The sequence below is a fragment of the Saccopteryx bilineata genome, chromosome 9, assembly GCF_036850765.1.
Source record: "Saccopteryx bilineata isolate mSacBil1 chromosome 9, mSacBil1_pri_phased_curated, whole genome shotgun sequence".
Taxonomy (NCBI): Eukaryota; Metazoa; Chordata; class Mammalia; order Chiroptera; family Emballonuridae; genus Saccopteryx; species Saccopteryx bilineata.
Window position 1 is genome coordinate 74,246,414 of NC_089498.1, and position 20,751 is coordinate 74,267,164.

A 20,751-nucleotide genomic window follows, 5' to 3' on the forward strand; every position below is an offset into this window, starting at 1 on the left:
AGACTGCAGCTTCCCTTTTTTGTACTATATTTCCATACAAACACGGACCTTTGGTTGTTTTTAATTAGTAACTTTATTGTTTTTCTAATAATTGTAGATGTATGCAAAATTCAAGTAAAATGAACAAATACAGAGAAGAAAACAACAAATTACCCCTCAATCCCACCACCAAGATGTAACGGGTTAGTCATTTGGTCTCTAGGTATCTACGCCTAGCACAGGAAGCAGCAGAGGGACAGGAAGTTCTCTAATGTGGGGGAAACGCACAGTGTAGCTTCAGCCCAGTGTTGTAAGAGGCTGTGTCACCCGGAAGCAGCCTCTCATCTGTTCACCACCTACAGGAGGGCATCGTGTGGGGCGAGAGAACTCCTGCCATGACCTTGAAAACCACCTGATTCAGATAGATTTAAAAGGGGAGCTGGTTGAAATTAATATGTTCTGGCTCAAGAATAGTGGCTTTTGCCTGACCAGGTGGTGGTGCAGTGGATAGAGCGTCAGACTGGGATGCTGAGGACCCAGGTTCAAGACCCCAAGGTTGCCAGCTTGAGCACGGGCTCATCTGGTTTGAGCAAAAGCTCACCAGCTTGGACTCAAGGTCGCTGGCTCGAGCAAAGGGTTACTCAGTCTGCTGAAGTCCCACGGTCAAGGCACATATGAGAAAGCAATCAATGAACAACTAAGGTCTCGCAACAAAAAACTGATGATTGATGCTTCTCATCTCTCTCTGTTCCTGTCTGTCTGTCCCTCTCTCTGACTCTCTCTCTGTCTCTGTTAAAAAACAAACAAACCAAAAAACAAACAAAAATCTAAATTCCTGCTCTAGTCAGATAGCTCAGTTAGCATCATCCTGATACACAAAGGTTGCCAGTTAGATCCCTGGTCAGGGCACATGCAGAAACAGTTTGATTATTAAAAAAAAAAAAAAAGAATAGTGGCTTTCAATCTCTGTATTTTGTCCATTCAAACCTCAGACAGAGGCATGCACATAACTGAAATAAGTCTATGAAACCCATATGTCTTTATTACACAGGATGCACTCGGAGAGTTTCTGTTCTACACAATTCTGTTCGATTCTATTAAAAAAAACAAAAGCTTGTCCGACCTACCAGATTGATTGCACAAGTTGAAGTTTGCAAAATACTGCTCTAGAACAGTGATTTTCAAACTTTAATGTGCCTTAGACTCACCTGCCACGCTACTGAAATAGCTTGCTGTGCCCACGCCCAGAGAGTCTGACTGAGGAGGTCTGGGAGAGTCCAAGAGTGAGCATTTCCACCAAGTTCCCAGGTGCTGCTGCTGGCCCAAGACCCCACTTTGAAATCCCACCATCCTAGAACATTTTTTGAGGCAATGTACTCCTTTGGCAGAGACTACCAGAGGATTGCTTTATGCAACAGATGAAAACTGCTAATGGCCAGCACAAAACGTGTGGGTCTCTTGACACTTTTGAGGCACTGTCTTTGGGATCTTAGACCCCACCCTCCTGAAATCCAGCTCCCACTATTAATATCAAGTACTGAATGTAGACAAGGTCTGCTAAGCAAAGGGACATTTATGCCCAGCCCTGGTTGAATTACCTGCCTCTTAAATCCCAAACTCATAGAACATAAAACCCTCCCAGCCCTTTTGAAAACACTGTTCTTCTATAGGCAATGAAAGGTGCCATTTACCAGGTGGATTTCACCTTTCTGGGGTTTTTTTAAAGGGAAGAAAGTGAGGCAAGCATGAGCGCCCCATGGGGAAGGCTGTCCCCCACTCTGATTGGGTAGGTTTCATTGGCTGGTAGGTTTCATTGGCTGGTCTGGAGTCCCAGTTCTAACTGGAACCTCTTTCTGCATTTTAGGTGAGTGCCCACATCAGCACCCCCACTTTCTAGCCTGCTGACTTGAGACTGGCCTATGCTTTAAGCTGCCTCTGCTCTTCCCACCAGCCCCCACCCTTAAGCCTCCCCCTTCATAGCCTGGGGGGGGCACGGCCCCCTCCCCAGCCTTGCAGGCCTCCAGAAGCCAGGCCTCAGCTGGGAGCAGCCTCTGTGAGGGAGGGAAGTGTTAAGTGGGCACAGAGCCCCTCTGTTCTGTTAACAATGGCCCGTTGATGACTGGATTCTGCCCATTCGGCCCCCTTGATTGGACTTTGGGGAGGAGGAAGGACTCCAGCCCCCCAGGCAGTCATTTCTGAGTGTGAGGTTGATTCAGAGGCCTCAGCCTCTGTCTGCCCACAGAACCTCGTTCTTCAGGCCCTGATGGGGCAGCGAGAAACCCTCTCACCCCTCCCATCCCATCCCAGGGCAGTTGGGGCCCCAGGAGTGATTCAGTTCAGTCTAATCCAACAATCATCTATTGAATAGCTCCTGGGTCCTGAGGTTCAGTGCTAAGTAGCAGTGGGGAATAAGAATAACTGCTAACATGAATTCAGTGCTTATAGTCGACCCCACCCTGGCTGCCCAGCAGAGTGACTGGGGAGTTTATAAAAATTTCAATGAACAAGACACACCCTCCGAATCTACAGGAGTGAACCCTAGGCACTGGTATTTTGTAGAAAGTTCTCAGAGTGACCCTCATGCCCGACTGGAATTAAGCATCACAGGCCTCTTGTTAGATGGTGCTAAGCATTTACCTTGTAGTGTCCCACTTCATGGGGTAGGTGCCGGTGAGGGGCTGAATAACGCCCCCCCCAAGATGTCTGTATATGAATCCCCTGCACCTGAAGATATAGTACCTCACATGGTCAAAGGGACTTTGCAGTGTGATTAAGGACTTGAGATAGGAAGATTACCCTGGTTTGCCCAGTGGGCCCAATGTATCAGAGGGGTGCTAATAAGGAGATTTACTACAGAAGAGGTCAGAGTGACATATCAAGACCGTCAACCAGCCATTGGCTTCAAAGATGGAGGAAGGGGCTATAAGCCATGGAAAGCAGGCAGCCACTAGAAGCTAGAAAAGGCAAGGAAGCCTAGAGCCTCTAGAGCAGGGGTCTCAAACTTGCGGCCTGTGGGCCGCATGCGGCCCACCGAACAATTTTGTGCGGCCCGCAGACTAATCCACGAAGTTCAAAATATTTTGGATAAAATTAAGTAAGCCCGTGGATTAGTCTGCGGGCCGCGAGTTTGAGACCCCTGCTCTAGAGGAAACACAGGCCTCTTGACACCTTGTTTAGGCCAGAGAGACTGATCTTGGCCTTAGACTTCTGACAGAACCGCAAGATAACAAATATGTGTTGATTTAAGCCTCTGAGTTTGTGGTAATGCATGGCAACAGCCACAGGAGACTTATACTCCTAACCCTGCTCTACTCTCAGGTGTGTCTGGCCCCTTAGTCATGTTCTCTGTACCTCACCACACTGCTCCCCTTTGTAGCTAGACAGACATGGGTTCAAATCCCAGCCCTGCCACACTCTATCCTTGTGTCCTTTGCTAATAAGTAGGGCCCAACTGGCCAGAGGGGGGCTATGGAGACCACTTAGAAAGCTAGGCTGAGCCAGGTTGTCCCCAGGGGGACTGCCACATGGAGAAGTTTGAACTTGATTCTGGAGGGAGCCCACAGAGCGTTACCCTGATCCCCTCTGTGGCATTTCCCAGTGCTGTGGCAGGCCGTCTCTGGGAGCTGGCCCCCAGGCAGCTGCTGTGTGGAAACACAGGTCTGGGGCAGGGACAGCATTCTCCTCATTGTTCCCACTGCCAGCAACAGCTGCCTATCTGGGACAGCCCGCGGGCTCCCAATTCCTGGGAGGTAAGATATGGCCTTATGCTTCCAAAGCATGTTTCTTCAAGACTATTCAAGAACCTTGAATTTAGAGAAGTGTGAGACATAAAAAGGTCTTGAGAGTTGTCCAAAGTCACATAGCAGTCGGTGACAGGTCCTGGCCAGGACTCTGGGCTGCCCACTACTGTACTGCTCCCAGTTTGGGCTAATTGCTTGCTCAGTGATACAGTTAGTGGTTGTATTCATGGACTCTGGAGCCAGGCTGCCTGCGTTCAAATCTCAGCTCTACCTTGCAACTGAGGACAAGTTGTTCGGCCTCTTCTTGCCCTAGATGGTGGTGGTAGTTCTCTCATTACCTAGGAGGGTACTGCTGTACCTTCCTCCCAGGGTTGTCCCAAGGACTGAACGTGTGTGGATGCAGTGTTTGGGACAGTGCCCATTCATTATGTATTAACCTCTGTTATTCAGCTCCACTAGGACAGAGGCCAACTCTCCCTGTCTCAATTCTCCGCACCTCCTCCCACACCTGCCCCAGAATGAGGACGGGGCTAATGAATTTACTTGTTGAATGTGAGCTTTTTTTCATCTGTTGGTTCACTAGATACTTTCCCAAATGTTTTCACTTTTTAAAAGCTCCACCTTAGTTCTTGTAAGGCCGGTGGCCAAGGTCAAGCAGGTTCACACTGGATTTGGGGAGACAGTAAAGAAACTGCAGAGTCAGAAAGTGTTAGGGCCATTCTGTTTAATAGAGTCTCACAACAGTGGACAAGCACACAGGCAGGGGAAACCGCCTCTCTGGCAAACAAACAGCAATATGGCCCCTCACAGTGGTGGGCAGGCAATCCACGCATTCACAGTCCCCAGTCTCTCCTGAGTGCAAGCATCCATAGCCTTATATATGTTATGCACACGTGCCTCTGCCACGTGCTCATGCACTAATCAAGCAAGTACTTGCAGCTGGAACCCCACAAGCAAGCCTAACACAGCTGCCCCACATTCTACCCCTTTAGGGTTACTCACCTCACAATAGGTACATTACACATACAGTATTCCAAAAATGACAATTACAAAGGTGCCCTTTGTAATGTCTCCTTGAGCACTCTGCCCAGGGAGTAAACTGGAGGCCCACCTCCAACTCCCCACCCCACGGTGCCAACGAGGCCACCCATTGTAGGTGGGGGCCTGTACAGTAAAGGGCCATGTCCACTGAAACCAAAAATGTCCTTGGGGCATCTCTGCAACTGGGCGAGAGCAGCTTCCTGGTGCAGGAGAGCATCCATCAGAGCTGTCCCCCATCGGGGTCTCTCATACTGTCCAACGCTGCATGTCCATCCAACAAGGGAGCCGGTGCCCCCTCTGGTTGCATTCTAAGAGTCAGTCTATGATAGACAGCCCAGCTGTCTGTGCAAATCACCAAGGTAAAGGTCCATTACAAGCAACAAGGTGTGCATAGGGCCTCAGGCCTCCCCCTCAACCCTGCTGTCATGGCAGCTCTGAAGACGCTGCCCCAAGGAGGAGCACGTGGCAACAGTGGCCAATCTCTCCACCTTTGCTCCAGAGAGCGTGATGCCACCCATCCCTATGCCCCACAGTCGCAGCAAGCCTACCAGGGGCTCAGTAGGTACTTTTTGCTGCCGGGTTTTTACCATCTGGATGACCTCTGGCCACGCTCTGAGTGTGTGGACGGCAGCTTCAGCCGGAGCCTCCTCATCCTCAGAAGAGGGGCTGGAAACACCTGCTCCTGCCAGCACAGCTCCACCTTCAGCTCCTGCAGCTGCTGGCTCTCGGCCTGGAGCTGGACCCACAGTTAGTTGTTCCTCCAACAACTGCCGCTGCCAACGTTCAACTTACAGAGCAAACTGTGCTCACGAACCTGTAGATCGCTCCAGTTCCAGGGGCCGTCGGTGCTCTGCAGCTCTCAAACCCAGTCGGCCTCCTCCTCCAGCACTCGCTCCAGTTCCAGGGGCCGTCGGTGCTCTGCAGCTCTCAAACCCAGTCGGCCTCCTCCTCCAGCACTCGCTCCAGTTCCTGCAGTCATTGCTGCTTAGTGTGCAGCTCATCCTGGAGCTTTCAGCCTTGCTCAGCTTCTCGCACAGAGCTCTTGGTTTTTTCTTGCACGATTGTAAAATACACCTGGCCCACGGTCCCCAACAGGAGAGCCACTGGGAACAGCCACTCCTCTATTCCACCCCTCAAGGGTGTCGGCAGCTCCATACCAATCTGCTCCGAACCCTGCCTGCTACGCCAGATGTAATGCCAGTAGCCGAGGCCAGGCAGGTTCACATTGGATTCAGGCAGATGGTAGAAAAACTGTGGAGCCAGGAAGGGTTGGGCCATTCTGTTTAATAGAGTCTCACAATGGTGGACAAGCACACAGGCAGGAGAAACCGCCTCAGGCAAACAAACAGCAATATGGCTCCTCACAGTGGCGGGCAAGCAATCCATGCATTCACAGTCCCCAGTCTCTCCTGAGCGCAAGCACCCATAGCCTTCCTTATATAGGCCATGCACATGTGCCTTTGCCACGTGCTCATGCACTAATCAAGCAAAGTGCTTGTAGCTGGTACACCGGTGAGCAAGCCTAACACGGCTGCCCCACACCATGTATGAGATACTGGTTCCTGGTACAGAGCTCTTAAAACTCTAAGTGATAAGAGCATTAGCAGCGTCTCCTGTTCTAATGGGGTTACTCTGGTTGGGGGTGAGGTGGGGCAGCATTATGGAACTGAGCCCCTTAGCCTGAGAATCTGTGAGATCCGACACTATCTCTACATAGACAGTGTCAGGACTGAGTCCAATTGTAGGACACTCTTCCATCTGTCAGAGACTTGGGGACCCACACATTTGGTGATCAGAGTAATGTTTCTTATAAAAGAAAAGGAGACACACAGGAAAGAAACACACAGTGGAGAAGAAGAGGGTTTTTTCTTTTATATCATGGTATATAAGGGAGCAGATTCTAAATGGACCCCACAAACAGAGGCCTAGAAATTCCCCCAAGCTTGTTACATTCTGGGTAATACAAGGAACATAGGTCTGTGTTCATCCAGCACCATCCCTGGTCAGCAAGAGATGGCAGCCCCTGCCCATTGGGCCCGGCCCCTGAGCCAACACACACAGGCAGGCACTCCTGCTCTCTGCGCAGCCCTGAGGAAGCTGGGTTCTAGGAACAGCTCTTGATCTTGGCTGATCCTAGATTAGAACCACCTGAGGAGCTTTAAATACTCATGCCCCAGCCAGACCCAGACCAATCTGGTCATCATCTCTTGGGGTGGGACTCAGGCCTCAGTCATTTCTGAAACTCCCAGGTGATTCTCACCTGCTGTCCGGGTTCAAATGCAGTGCTCAAGCTGACCACGCAAGTGCAGCACAGCCACACCGCCCCTCCCGCCATGGCCCACGTCACCAGGCAGTCCCAGCACTCTTCTCCTCGGGATATCCACCCCCCTTTCTGACTGCCGCACTCCAGGCAGCCACTTCCGGTTGACCAGCCTTAGCCCCCCGCATTGAAATTGATTTGTCCTCCCAGCTGAGAAGCCTGAAACTGGCAATGGCCAAGTTCAGGTGTTTCCAGGCCACAGAAAATAAGCTTGACCTCAGAATTATTCTCATCCTAGGGCTCCAGGCAGCCAATACTAATCTATTGGTTTAGGTTCATGGGATGAGAATTATGTGCTGTCCTCAGTTTAACAGCACTGTTTGGTTCAAGACGCTGTACACCTGGTACAGTCGCCCTGTCTCCCGCCCCCTGTTGCTTGTGCTGGGTTAAGTTCATCACAGAGTTTTTTAGACAACCTGTCACTAAAGTAAATTTTAAGTGTTAGCTACATACAGTAAGTCCTCAATGTCATCAGCAGGTTTTTGAAAGCTGCAACTTCAAGCGATACGATGTATTCTGTATTTCCCCATTTATAAGATGCTCCCGTGTATATAAGACGCACCTTAATTTTGGGGCCTGAAATTTGAAAAAAAACATATTACATAAAGTTATTGAACTCAAGTTTTATTCATCATAAAATTAATACAACTCACCTGTGCAAAAAAAAAAAAGGTGGGAAATGGCCTGACCCTGTGGTGGCACAGTGGGGTAAAGTGTTGATCTGAACACTGAGGTCGCCGGTTCGAAACCCTGGGCTTGCCTATTCAAGGCATATATGAGAGTTGATGCTTCCTGCTCCTCCTTCTCTCTCTCTCTCTCTCTCTCTCTCTCCCCCCTCTCTGAAAATTGAATAAAGTCTTTTTTTAAAAAAAAAGGCGAGAAATGCAAGTAAGAATTATTTTCCATCTAACCCGCTTACTCCAGTTCAGGGTGTCAGGTGGAGGAACCTCTCCCTGCAGGTCAGGACACAAGGCCGGCCCTCACTCTGGACAGGACACCCTTCCGGGGCAGGGTGCATTCACACTCACACACATACACACACACACACACACACTCACACACTCAGTGGAACAATTGAGAAATGCCAATCACCCACACGCACATATTTTAGATGTGGGAGGAAACTGGGGGAGCAAAGACATGAGAACATGCAAACTCCATGCAGACAGTGGCCCCAGCTGAAAATCAATTTATTTTTCTTCACATTATAATGAAATGATATTGAATGAAAGGATGTTATTCAGGGACCTGCTATATAGGGCAATGGATTGGAACACCACTCCATACACTCTATTTCATAACCATGTCCTTTTATTTGGAAAAGGTAATAAATAAAAATGGTAACAAGTTCAGATACTACAAGAGGGTATAAATGAAGAGTGGGTCCCCATTCCCGCCCCCATTTCCCAGTTGCCTCAACCACTTGCCAACTTCTGGTTTCTCTCTCTAGAGATATTCTAAGCATGTCCCAGCATTGAGGGGTATCCACCCCGATTTTCACAGATGGTAGTACAGCACACACTCTTGACCCTCACTTGTATTACTTAATCCTGAACAGCATTTCCTATCAGCCCATACAGAGCGACCTCTTTCTTTTTAAGCATTGCAGAGTGTTATACCGATAAATGTACTGCCACTTATCTAACTGGTGTGTTGTTGTTGTTTTTTGATGTTTGTTTTTGTTTATTCACAGACATTAAGGTCATTTTCAGCTTCTTGCAATTATAAACATTTTGCTATTGAATGTGTCCTTATAACTGTGCAAGTGTATCTGCAAGATTAATTCCTAGAAGTGGAGTTCTAGGCCTTCATAGGGTCAAAAGTGTGCATATTTAAAATTCTGATGATTTTGCCAAATTGCCTTTAAAACAGACACTCCTATCAACATTACGAGAGAATGCTATGCCTTAGGACAGAATAGGCTATGCTGCAGTAACAAACAGACCAGCGGCTTAGTCCACAAAGGCTTGTCTTTCACTCGGACCACATCTGATACAGGTTGGGTGGCCCTCCAAGCAGCAGCTCAGGATCTGGGTGGCTTCCAACTTGTATTCAAACCAGTTGGCAATGTTGGCACATGTGGCCTCCAGTGTTGCCACAGCAAGAGAAGAGAGGGCCAGAAAAATGTGTGGGACCATTTTAAGGACCAGGACTTGAAGTGGCTTACATCACTTTAACCTGCATCCCACTGATCAGAACCTGGTCATGTGGCCTCAGCCTACCTGCAAGGGAGGCAGGAGAAAGGGAAGGGTGTGAGGGAACTTGATGAGCACCAGGCTGTTTCCCCAAACTTCACCCACGGTATATTATAAAACAGTTTGTTCTTCAATCTAATATGTGGAAAAAATGACACCACGTATCATTCCAATTTGTCCTTACATGCTTTCTTTAGGCAACTGGCCTCAACCTTTTTCCATTCTAATACCCATAGCAGATGGTGTCCACACTCAAGACACACTCCAGTGGACTTGCCCAAATTTTCCAAAAACCCCCCAAAAATATTCTTTGGGGAAGCCTGAAGACTTTTTAATTTTGGCTCTTATTCATAAAAACATATAAAGGCATGTGAGTAATAATGTAAAATTAGCCGTGTAAAGATGTGTGCCAGCTGTGGTGCAGAATGGGTTGGCAGTGGTTCTGTGTAATTTCCTAGGCTCTCTGCAACTCCACCTCCACTCTCGTTCATGAGAGCAAAAGCCAAGAAAGGGGAAGGTGGAATTATGAGAATCTTGCATCCATTGCAGTTCTTTTTTTTTAATAAATGAATTTTTATTAATTTTAATAGGGTGGCATCAATAAATCAGGGTACATATATTCAAAGAAAGCATGTCCAGGTTATCTTGTCATTCAATTATGTTGCATACCCATCACCCAAAGTCAGATTGTCCTCCGTCACCTTCTATCTAGTTCTCTTTGTGCCCCTCCCCCTCCCTCTCCCCCTCTCCCTCCTCCCCCCCCATAACCACCACACTCTTGTCCATGTCTCTGAGTCTCATTTTTATGTCCCACCTATGTATGGAATCATATAGTTCTTAGTTTTTTCTGATTTACTTATGTCTCTCAGTATAATGTTATCAAGGTCCATCCATGTTGTTGTAAGTGATCCACTGTCATCATTTCTTATGGCTGAATAGTGTACCATGGTGTATATGTGCCACATCTTCTTTATCCAGTCTTCTATTTATTTATTTTTTTACAGTGATTAAAGCCTTTAAGCAAACTCTTGCTTTTCAAAAAGCAATGTCCTGGGCAAATTTTGATGCATTAACTGTTCTTAGTAACCTCACTATTAATCATAATCTGAGGTGTTTCGTTCAGTAAAGGGGTTTATCTGCTCAGTTAAAGGCTTGGAGGATGGTTGTACAAGATATATGTGCTTGAATAGAGGGTTTATATGCAAAGAGATTTGGGATTGGGGCTGGCACTGCTGGGGGGTGCCAGATAGTAGAGTGCCAAGCTGAGGAGTGCTGAGGAATTCTGTTTGATAGCCATTAAGGATTCTGCAAAGTTGGGAAGGCAAATCAGTTTTATCTCACGTGCCAACTTTAATGGATTGGCACTGCATTGAGAAGGCTTATGAGGCTACATCTAGTCTCAGCTAAAGGGGATGATGATTGATTAGTGATGTCTGCTCCAGGCACAGGATGGCTGAGTGGTAGAATGTGTGCCATCCCCACATGAAGGTTCTTGAGTGGGCTAATGAGAGCCAGCGTGATAAAGTTGGGGAGGGCCATTACTAACCTGGGAGATGGGAGACCTACGCAGTAGTTCGTTTTGTCACCATCCAGTTGTATGCCCAGGCCAAGCACTTCCACACTCTGAGCCCGAGTTTCTATAGCTAAAGAATAAGGAAGGGTAGGTAAGAAAATTCCCAAGCCCTTTCAAGTGCTGACATTCAGCAGTTTTAGGGAAAGGGCCATGATTTTCATGATTGGTGAGGTGGTACAGGACAGATTTCTCCTGGACCTTTTGGAAAGACATGCCCTGCAGACTTGAACAGTCGAAGGCAAGAACAACTAATGTTGGAAAGCCAAGCTTCTTTGTGTAGGTTGCTGGCCTGAGCTGCTGCTGTCAACATGGTTCTGTCCTGGGGCAAAATCCACTGACATTCAGTTTACCGGCTGCCTGACAGCTCTTCACAACACTCAGAGTACAGAAGGTTGCCCTGCAAGGGTCTGTTGTCCCAGCCCTACCCCATGGCTCCTGTCATTCCTGTGGCCACACTCTTGTCAGCGTGTCAGCCCTTCCTGGACATGCAGGGCCATGTGGGATTTGTGAGCAGCTCTGGCCTCCAGGAAGAGAGCATCCTGAGGTTCTGCCTCTGGGGTTCCTGGGTCTCCCTCTGGCTGCCCTGCTGCTGCAGGGCTGCAGACAGCTGCAGTGCCTGGGATAGGGAAGGCCACTAAGTTTCTCTCCAGGTGAGGCCAAGCGTCCAGAATGAGAAACCCAGAGCCAAATGCCATCCACAAACAAGTGGATGGTGGCTTGAGGAACACTTCCAGCTGGTGGTCAGGTCAGGTTACCATTGTTTCCTTTACTTGGTTATTTTTAGGGCACTGAGACACCCCCCCCTTCCAATACTCGCCACCCATGTGCAAGCCACAGAATCTACTGCATCTGTGAAGACAGGGCGAGTGGTCTTACTAGTCCCACTTACCACCTCTTCAGCTTGGGTTAAGCATTTCACCAGCATTCTCTCATTGAATTCCTTGTGTCCACTGAGTTTACAGTAGATGCTGTAAATGTCCCCGTTTGCAGATGAGGAAACCACTCAGGTTTAAGTTTCTTTCCCAAGGTCACAGGGCTTCAAAGACAATAAGCAAAATCAAGGAAGTCGTGTACCCACAGCTGCAGAGAAAATCACACTGAACTTGTTCAGGCTTTTCCAGGGTGTCTGTCTTTCTCTATAGCTACATATTTGGTGTACACATACACATTTTTTATAAAATGGAATCCTACTTTAGATACTGGTGTGTCCTTTTTCAGTGCAGCATCATGATGTGAACATCTTTCTGTGCAATAGATTAACGCTCTTTTATCAATGGCATCTTCTGTGTGTCCAGTATAACACCAGCACTGGGGGAGAGAAGACCAGCCTCCAGGAAACCACAGCTAACTCAAGACAGTGTATGAATCCATTCATTCACTTCACAAATATTACCGAGCCCCGCCATGTGCCAGGCACTCTACCAGGGGCTGGGCCGGGCGCTGTGGGTGCAGCGGAGAATCGGACCGCTGTCCAGGGGAGAGCCAGGGAGCCTCCTGGAGTCCTCTGTCCCCTACTCCCCACTGCTTCACTGCTTACTTAGCCATTTTCTTACAGTGGAAAATACACACACCAGAAAATGTACTGTTTTAACCATTTTGAAATGCACAGTCCAGTAGCATTAAGTGCACCTACACTGTTTAACACCCATCACTACCATCCAGCTCCAGAATTTTTTTATCTTCCCAGCCTGACACTCTGTCCCCCTGGAATACCAACTCCCCGTCCCCTCCCCCAGCCCCAGGCAACCATCCTCTACCTTGTGTCTCTATGAGTTTGAGTCCTTAGGCACCTCATGTAAGTGGAATCATAGAATACTTGTCCTTTTGTGTCTTGCTTATTTCACACAGGGTACTGTCTTCAAGACAGAGGCATGTTGTACATTGCACAAGCATCGTGCCAGCTTCTTAATGTCTCGCGTATCTGTCTTCTCTCTTTACCCCGCTCTCCTGAACCACTGCAGAAAGAACCAACTGGTCTCTCAACCCCAAGACCTGCCCTCATCCACAGCATTTTCCACACCACTTCCAAAGTGATCTTATATTTCTTGTTTTAAGTTTCAGGTTAGATTTTAAAACTTACTTAAGTGATACATGTGCATGGTCATCAAAAATTCACACAATTGCCTGACCAGGCGGTGGTGCAGTAGATAGAGCATCGGACTGGGACGCAGAGGATCCAGGTTCAAAACCCCAAGGTCGCCAGCTTGAGTATGGCCTCCTCTGGTTTGAGCATAGCTCACCAGCTTGAGCCCAAGGTCGCTGGCTTGAGCAAGGGGTCACTTGATCTGCTGTAGCCCCCCGGTCAAGGCACATATGAGAAAGCAATCAATGAACAACTAAGGTGCCGCAACGAGGAATTGATGCTTCTCATCTCCCTCCCTTCCTGTCTGTCCCTATCTGTCCCTCTCTCTGTCTCTCTCAATCTCTGTCACACAAAAAAATAAAAATTCACACAATATGAATGAAAAGAATATCAGTTACTACTCCAGTGTTTTGGCTGTGCAGCATTCTCAGCCCTGTGGCTTGCTTTCATTGTGCCCATGCACTGCACTTGGTCAGCCAGCCCTATCTGGTGGGACATTCAAGTTGCTTCTGACATGTTGGGGTTCCACATCTGGGTGCATGTTGTTGGCCATGAATCATGGATCTTGGAGGTTAGCTCCAACAAGCCAACAGACTCCCTACCAGGCTGCCTGGCTCCATGGTTATGGGCGTCCGGGACGCCAGCCTCCGCCTCAGCTCCTTGGCAGCCAAATGCAGCGAAGCCCGGAGTCGTGGGTCAGTTCCAAGCTGGCCCAGGGCCTGGGATTCAACATTAGAGGCATGGGAAGTGCCTCTGCTGATGGGAGGCCGGGACTGGTCTCTGGGGCCCTGTATTTCGTGCAGCTGCTGGCCTTGGGGTGTGCACAGGACATGCCACTTCCATAGCTGAGCTGGCCCCTGTGAAATGGCTGTGTCACATGGGGGTAAAAGTGTGTTCCCTCATGTCTCCACACAGCAAACAGGGCTGAGGGGCAGCTGGGGTCTTTTCCAGCCAGGGCTGGTTCCCTGAATCTGGCAGTCCTCAGCCACATGGTCTATCCCAGGGCTCTGGCCCACAGCTTGTCACAAGCTCTTGGATGTCCACTGCCACTCAGGTGACATACCTTCACCTTTGGCTGCTTCTAGTCTGTCTTGGCTGAGGTTGGACAGGTGCTCATGGGAGGATATAGACGGGCTTGTTCTGGGAGAGGAAGCTGGAGCCCTGAGCACAAGTGTGCATGGCGTGTCATGATCGCCCTGAGCTGCTCAGGCATTCATTCACTTCTTCATTCTCTCCTTCCTTCTCTCCTTCCTTCACTCACTGGTCCATCCAGCAGCCTCTGGGCATTTACACACCTGTCAGATACTAAACTGGAGATATTGGGGGACCTGATCCTTCCCAAGCCATCTCTGGACGTGGCTATGTGAGACACAACCTGGCCTGGCAGGCCACTGGACAGGCTTGTGTTCTCCAAGTGAAAATTGTCCACAACGAAGGCCCAGCCCAGCGTTTGAGCTCTGGCTCCATCCTGACTCTGTCTCCACTCTCCAGCGGATTCAGAGACAACTCACAGAAACCCTCCCAAGCTCTCCCCTCCCAGGTGCCTGGCAATATGGCATGGTGTGACAGCCCCTGGGTTCTGGGACTGCCTGTGTGTTGACTCAGAGTTTTCCCACCATGGGTGTCACTGCTGCCATGCCTGCCCCTGGAGCCTCCTCCCTCTCAGCTATGCCCCCCCCAGGCCCCCTCTCTGGGGGGCCCCTCCTCCTGCCTGTGGAAGGGCTCTGTGAGCAGGGCCTGCAGCAGCTGAGGCCCCAGTCCCTGCCGGGCTCTTGGCCCTGAGCACTGAAGGGGAGTGGAGTTCTGCAGCCTGATGCAATGTCTGGCAGGGCCTGCCCCTTATCATAGCTCCATTCACAGCAGACGCAGGGATCCCGCCTTCCCCAGGAGGAGCCAGGGGTGGGCTGTGTCCACTGGGGCCTCAGTGGAAGGCCCAGGGAAGCCAAGGGCCTGGCTGGGAGCCACCCAAGTAGAAAACTGTTGTCTAAGGGCCCCTTGCCAGGCCAGGAGAGAGGCCTGAGCAGAAAGGCCCCCTGGGGGAGAGCAGGATAGAGATGCCTGAGCTTAGAGTTTAGGACCTCTGCTCACCGCCCACTTTCTTTCCAGTGTTCCCTCACTAAGATTTGTCCGGGGTGCCTTTGGCTGTTTTCTGTTCTCCTGTCATTAAATACAGCTGTAGAGACTTGAACTGCAAGCCACAAAGTTTAGTTTCTTTGTCCTCAAAACAGTATCTCAGATTGATATAATTCAAGAGACTGATATATGTGAAGTGCAAAGCCTGAAGTTTCGTCTATAGCACACACTAGCACATGCCCATAGTGTATGCCTGTAGCACCCAGTCAGCACATGCTCACAGCACACACTGAGACACACATTCATAACCCACACCCATAGGACACACCTACAGTACACACTGAGGCATATATTCAACACAGCACACAACTGCTTTTCTTCACATTTCCCATGAATTTAGAACGATTAAGCATCTAACACTGAGCTAAATGCTCTGTTCATCCACAAGAACTATGGCACACTCGCTCTGGCCCAACGCACAGGGTAGGGCACTGGGGTTCTGGGCAGACAGCGGCGCTGTCATCTGGAACTGACATTCAGGTGGCCAAAATAGGCAGTAAGCAAGTCTATTTTCGTCAAAAAGGCAGTGAGAGGGCAAAGGATGGGGAGGGGAGACAGTCAATGGTCAGGTTGGTGGTCAGGGGAGGATTCCAGAGGAGGGGACATTTGAGCTGAGCACTGGGTATAAGTGGGCTGAGGGCAGCTGTCCCACCACTGTCCAGGCAGAAGTGGGCTGGCTCGTGCCCCTGACCTTCACCACTGACCCAGGCACGCTGGAAATGTGCCCTCTGCTGGCATCCGCCACCTTTTCCTCGGGCTGTCACATCACTGCCGGGTGCTGTGGGGAGGAATGCTATCAAGTGCCCCCCCGGGAGGCGGCATCCACCAAGAGAAGGAGAAAATGTTGCGTTCTGCCCATGAGCTGAGCAAGGAAGCAGGCTGGCCTGGGCACCACGGGTCTGGGAGGGAGGCAGTATGAAGTTTTGTCCTGTGTCACAGATGTCACAGACCCACTTCTCTCAGAGGGCTTCCTGCAGGGCAGGTTCTGCCTTGAGTTTTGTAAGTGACCCTATCCTGGCCCTGTCCACCTTGCTCATGACTCTGTGACTTCCTGGCACTTGTGACCCTCCCTACCTCCTGCCCCAGGGGACCTCCCACATTGCCCCAGGGACCTCTAAACCTCCCTCATCTGCTGCCCGTGTACCCACTCACCGCCTTCTGGGCCAGCCAGCGGAGCCAGCAGCCTGCCTTGTGTTTCATGTCAGAGAGAGCTTGCACCCTTGCTGCTTCCTTATGGGGCAATGCTGGGACAGTTCTTAGGAGCCCTGTATTATTGGGGGGGGGGTGAGGCTGGGATGGCCCCTCCAACAGAAACAGTGCCTGGGAGGGAGGGGAGGAGGAGGTTCAGGAGCTTTGTCATCAAGGCAACCAAAATTCTAAATTTTATCAAGGATGTTAGACTTAGAAGGGAGAAGACAGCTCCCCTGTACCACCGCTATCTTTTCTTCCCTCTCTAGTATTTACTGAACTCTTACCATGCACCAGATACTGTTCCTCGCAGCAACCTTATGCAGTAAGTACTACCCTATTCATGCTACAGGTGAAGAAACTGAGGCCCAGAGAGGTTAAGTCACTTATACAGGGTTACACTACATAGTAGACACTCAGGAAGGACTGGAACCCAGTACATCTGGTTTTAGTGCCTTCTGCTTCCCTCACACCATAAGACCCAGGCAACTCTCGGCTGAGAGCTAAGAAGGCAGAAAGTCGGGATTTCAACGCCTGTGCCCTGCAGACTTAGTGTCAGGTCTCACCCTCTCAGTAGGACAGGAAACCTCGCACCCACCACAGGCTTAAACATGGCCCTGCCAGTCATTCTGCAAATTCATGCCAACAGCCTGCCAGGCACCAGTTCTGCCATGTTTACTCATGCTGTGCCGGGTGCCATTCTAGATGCTAGTCCAGTCTTCAGGAAGCAAGACAGACAAACAGACCATCAGCTGGAAAGCCCTACTATATGTGCTACAATGGGGGTCACTGGGAGCATTAAGAGGCTTGAATGACCTGGATAGGCAGGAGTGATCAGGCCACTGCTGGAGGGAACTTGGGCCAGTTACTTAACCTCTCTAACCTCCATTTCCTCATCTGTAATATGACTTCCATAAGGATTTGATGCAGAAATGCAGATCAAGTGCTTAGCGTGAAACTTGGCACAGAGTAGAAAGCATTCAATAAACTTTGGCTATCCATAGCATTCTGCTCGGCCCTTCCACACAGTGTAAGTTTCAGGAGGGCATGGACCGGCTCTGCCTATTCACTGCTGTATGGAGCAGAAGCAGGCGCACAGTAGGTGCTCAGGAAATATTTGATTAATGGGTGCATGGGAAAGGGCCCAGAAGAATTCGATAGAGGTAGGAGTATCCCAGTTGCCCTGGAGCTATCCTTGCAGCCCTCTTCTCTCTTCGGCCCCTCTCCACCCACCCACACTCAAGAAGCACCCCCAGGACCCCATCAGGGAGAGCTGCCTGTCACTTTGCACAGCTGGGAACCTCGGGGTACACAGGGCTCACGTGCAGAATCCCCTAAGGACAGATTTTCTGGCTATCCCTGAAGCTACTTCCATGCGTGGCTACCTGCAGCCCCGGGACTCACCTTCCCGCGCTCCCTCTCCTGCATGTCGATACCAGGTGCTTCCCTAGCGAAACCCCACCTTTTCTGGGTAGAGGGATGGTCCTGGTGCCCTGCACAAGGTCACAATAAGAGTTTTTCCATGCTTGAAGCAGACTGTCTCCTTGGAAGGAGGGTCCTTCTGAAGAAAAAGATAGACAGACTTTTAGGAGGGGTTGTTGTGTGGAATCCGGGGCTCGTGGAGCAGGAAAAGTGTGTGGCAGCCAGGAAGAATGAAAGAAATGGTGATTCAGGCTCCACTGGGCAATGCTGCATTTGCTCCAGCTTTTAAAAATATACACACTTTCTATGGAATCTCCATTATTCTTTTATTCTTTCTGTCATTTAGCAATCATGCATGAGTGTCTCCCTGTGTTCCTGGCCCAGTGCTAAGGGATAATGAAAAACAAACTTCCTGTCCTCCATGAAGGGCTGATCAGCACTGAACAAGTCATTACAAGGAGCGCTGCTTTATGACGAGTCCCAGGTACTACTGGGAGTCTTGGTATAGTGATGGGGCCAGGGAGCCCCATCCTGTCCCATAGGAGGCTGCCCCAGGAAGCTGAAACCTGAAGACCAAGGCCAATTTGTTAGAATTCATGTGCTATAATGGGTTTTCTCCTTTAGTTAAATTTTTTAAATAACACATTATAAAATTTCTAATAGTGCACAGTGTTATGTAGCAAATGTAAGACTCATCCCATCCCTCTCTCTTGACCTCCCAGCCCTTGGTTAAGAGGCCTTGTGTATCCCCATGGTCACTGTCTATTTGTATTCAGTGTACATATTTTTCTCTCATGGAAAAATTTTTTTTTCAAATGGGAGAACTTCTATATCAGAAGTTCTCAACATAGGATAATTTTACACCTCCCACTCTGCCCAGGGGACATTTGACAATGTCTGGAGACATTTCTGATGAATTTTTAAAATTGATTTTAGAGAGAGAGGAACAGGAGAGAGAGAGAGAGAAACATCAATTTGTTGTTCCACTTATTAATGCCACCATTGGTTGATTCCTGTATGTGCACTGACCAGGGATTGAACCCACAACCTTGGCATATCAGTATGATGCTAACCAACTGAGTTACCTGGCTAAGGTGACTGGAAACATTTTTTATTGCTACATCTGAGCAGAGAGGATGCTCTTGGCATCTAATGAGTAGAGGCCAAGAATGCAGTTAAACATCCTACAATACACAAGAGAGCTCCCACAACAGAACTGTCTGGTCCAAAATAACAATAGTGCTGAGGTTAAGAAACCCAGTTCTACATAAACACATTGTGTCTGAAGCTTGCTATATATATAAAATTACAATAGATGATAGACAAGTTATTCACATCGGCATTTGTAGATTTTCCCGTTACTTTTTCCTTAGATGTTTGCACTCTTGCTATTTGTATTACAAGAAGCATTCTTTTCCATATACTTGCCTTTGAATCATGTGTGAGGTCAAAGGATAAACTGATGGAGGTGGCATGGGTGAATCAGAGAGTTCATTAGCATTTTAAATGACCTGATTTCAAGTCTCTTTGGGGCAGAGTCCATTAGAAGAGTGTATCTGGGATTCTGGCTGCTGAGCAGGACCAGGATCCTCAACAGTCTGGTGAAAAAGCTCCCCTGCATTCTCCTCTACAAACAAGGGTGTCCTGACAGCCCATCTCTCCACAGGATGAGGGTGTCCCCCACCTGAAGACAACGAGCCAGGTCCTGAGTGATGCCCCGGAGCTGAGTGCCCACGGCCCCACCCTTCCCCATGGAGAAAGGACTTGCTTTGCCCCAGGACTGCCGGGACTTTCTGCACAGTCTGAGGATGAGGAGCAAATATGCCCTTTTCCTGGCTTTTGTGGTGGTTGTTTTTGTCTTTATTGAAAAGGAAAATAAAATCATATCAAGGTGAGGGATGCAAACACAAGTCTTCCTCATCAAGGGGGCAGGAGAGAGGTAGCTACAGGGCACTCTGGACCTGCAAAGGCAGTGAGCAGTGACCAGTGATCACCAGGCCCCTCCTGTGCCCGGCAGTGGGTTATACACAAGTCCTCAGTGGTGAGATTTGGGCTCTGGCCAAAGGCAACCTGTGTTGAAATCCTAATTCTGGCCCTTTCTAGCTGTGACAGCTTCAACACATTACTTCACTTTTCTGTCTTCAGTTCCTCTTCTATGAATCATGGCTAATGATGGGGCCTACTTTACTGTAAAGATTAAATAAGAAAACATAAAAGCTTTTAGCTTAGTACCTGGCACATTGCTGGTGTCCAGTACTTGCTCGATGTATTTTATTATTAATTAACTTCCTGTTCTAGGATGATGCCTCAAATTAACAGCAAATCCCCTATGCCAATCCAAAGTCATGGATGAGGGTGAACCCATTGTTAGGCAGGGCCCTGCTCCAGACACCCTGGTGAGCAGGGATGCCACGTGCAGCTGCCCAGGTTGTGAACTGCTCGACTCCAGGGGTGTGCACTCACATACACTACACTGCGGAGGCTGCCCCCTAGTTCTCAGTGTAGGGCTGTGCAGGGGGCCTGCCAGACATAGAAAGATTTCTTAGACCTGTTCTCCCAGGCACAACCCCTGCAAGAAAGCATCAAGCAAAATGGGTAGGAACTGGACTATGTCGGTGCCCTGCCTGGCCTGTTCCAGTCTGTGCCTCCAAGGCCTTGCTGCAAGTCCCTGCCACTCCCACCTGATAGCGTTCTGGCCACCTCCCCACTGGTAAGGTGCAAGGACAGGAGAGAGAAAGCCTCTAGGTGCAGCCCTCAGCCAAGGCCAGCAGGGCCCTTCCCTCCTGGGAGAGAGGGTACCGAGCTGTGTTCTGCACTCTCCCAGGGCCCCCAGTCAGAGTGATTTGCCTACAGGAGTAGCCTGCTCCTCTTTGATGGACTTCTCCTCACTCCACTTCCCTACCCCTCTACCAGTTTGTCCCGTAACAGTGTCCCCGGACCACTACTTACCCTCAAATCCTTGCCTCAAAGTCAGATTTTGGGGAAAGATCGGGCTTTTAGGACAGGCTTTGGGCGATCGGCCTGGGAGGCTACACAGGGAACGGAGTCCCTGGGCAGTTATTGACCCTCGTCCCCCT

At 49.4% G+C, this 20,751-nt stretch overlaps 1 protein-coding gene and 1 long non-coding RNA gene across 10 annotated transcripts in view; one reads left to right on the forward strand and one right to left on the reverse strand.

Annotated features, from left to right (window-relative positions):
- CHST3 (carbohydrate sulfotransferase 3) overlaps positions 1-20,751 on the forward strand; it is a 39,854-nt gene that overhangs the window by 13,079 nt on the left and 6,024 nt on the right. For 5 of the 9 annotated variants that reach the window (XM_066242712.1, XM_066242714.1, XM_066242718.1 and 2 more), the window contains exon 2: positions 19,341-19,565. The exons of 1 other annotated variant lie outside the window; for it this stretch is intronic. In XM_066242712.1, coding sequence (XP_066098809.1) covers positions 19,426-19,565 — 140 coding nt within the window. In that variant the 5' untranslated portion in view covers positions 19,341-19,425. Of the gene's footprint in view, positions 1-16,521; positions 16,578-18,064; positions 18,159-19,340; positions 19,566-20,751 lie in introns of those variants that run through there. 3 more of the 9 variants (XM_066242716.1, XM_066242715.1, XM_066242719.1) reach the window with 2 other exon arrangements.
- LOC136312819 (uncharacterized) lies at positions 10,828-20,745 on the reverse strand. Its single transcript, XR_010727063.1, has 3 exons — positions 20,624-20,745; positions 11,738-11,884; positions 10,828-10,918 (listed from the first exon to the last, which is right to left on the reverse strand). It is a non-coding gene; the product is annotated as an uncharacterized lncRNA (long non-coding RNA).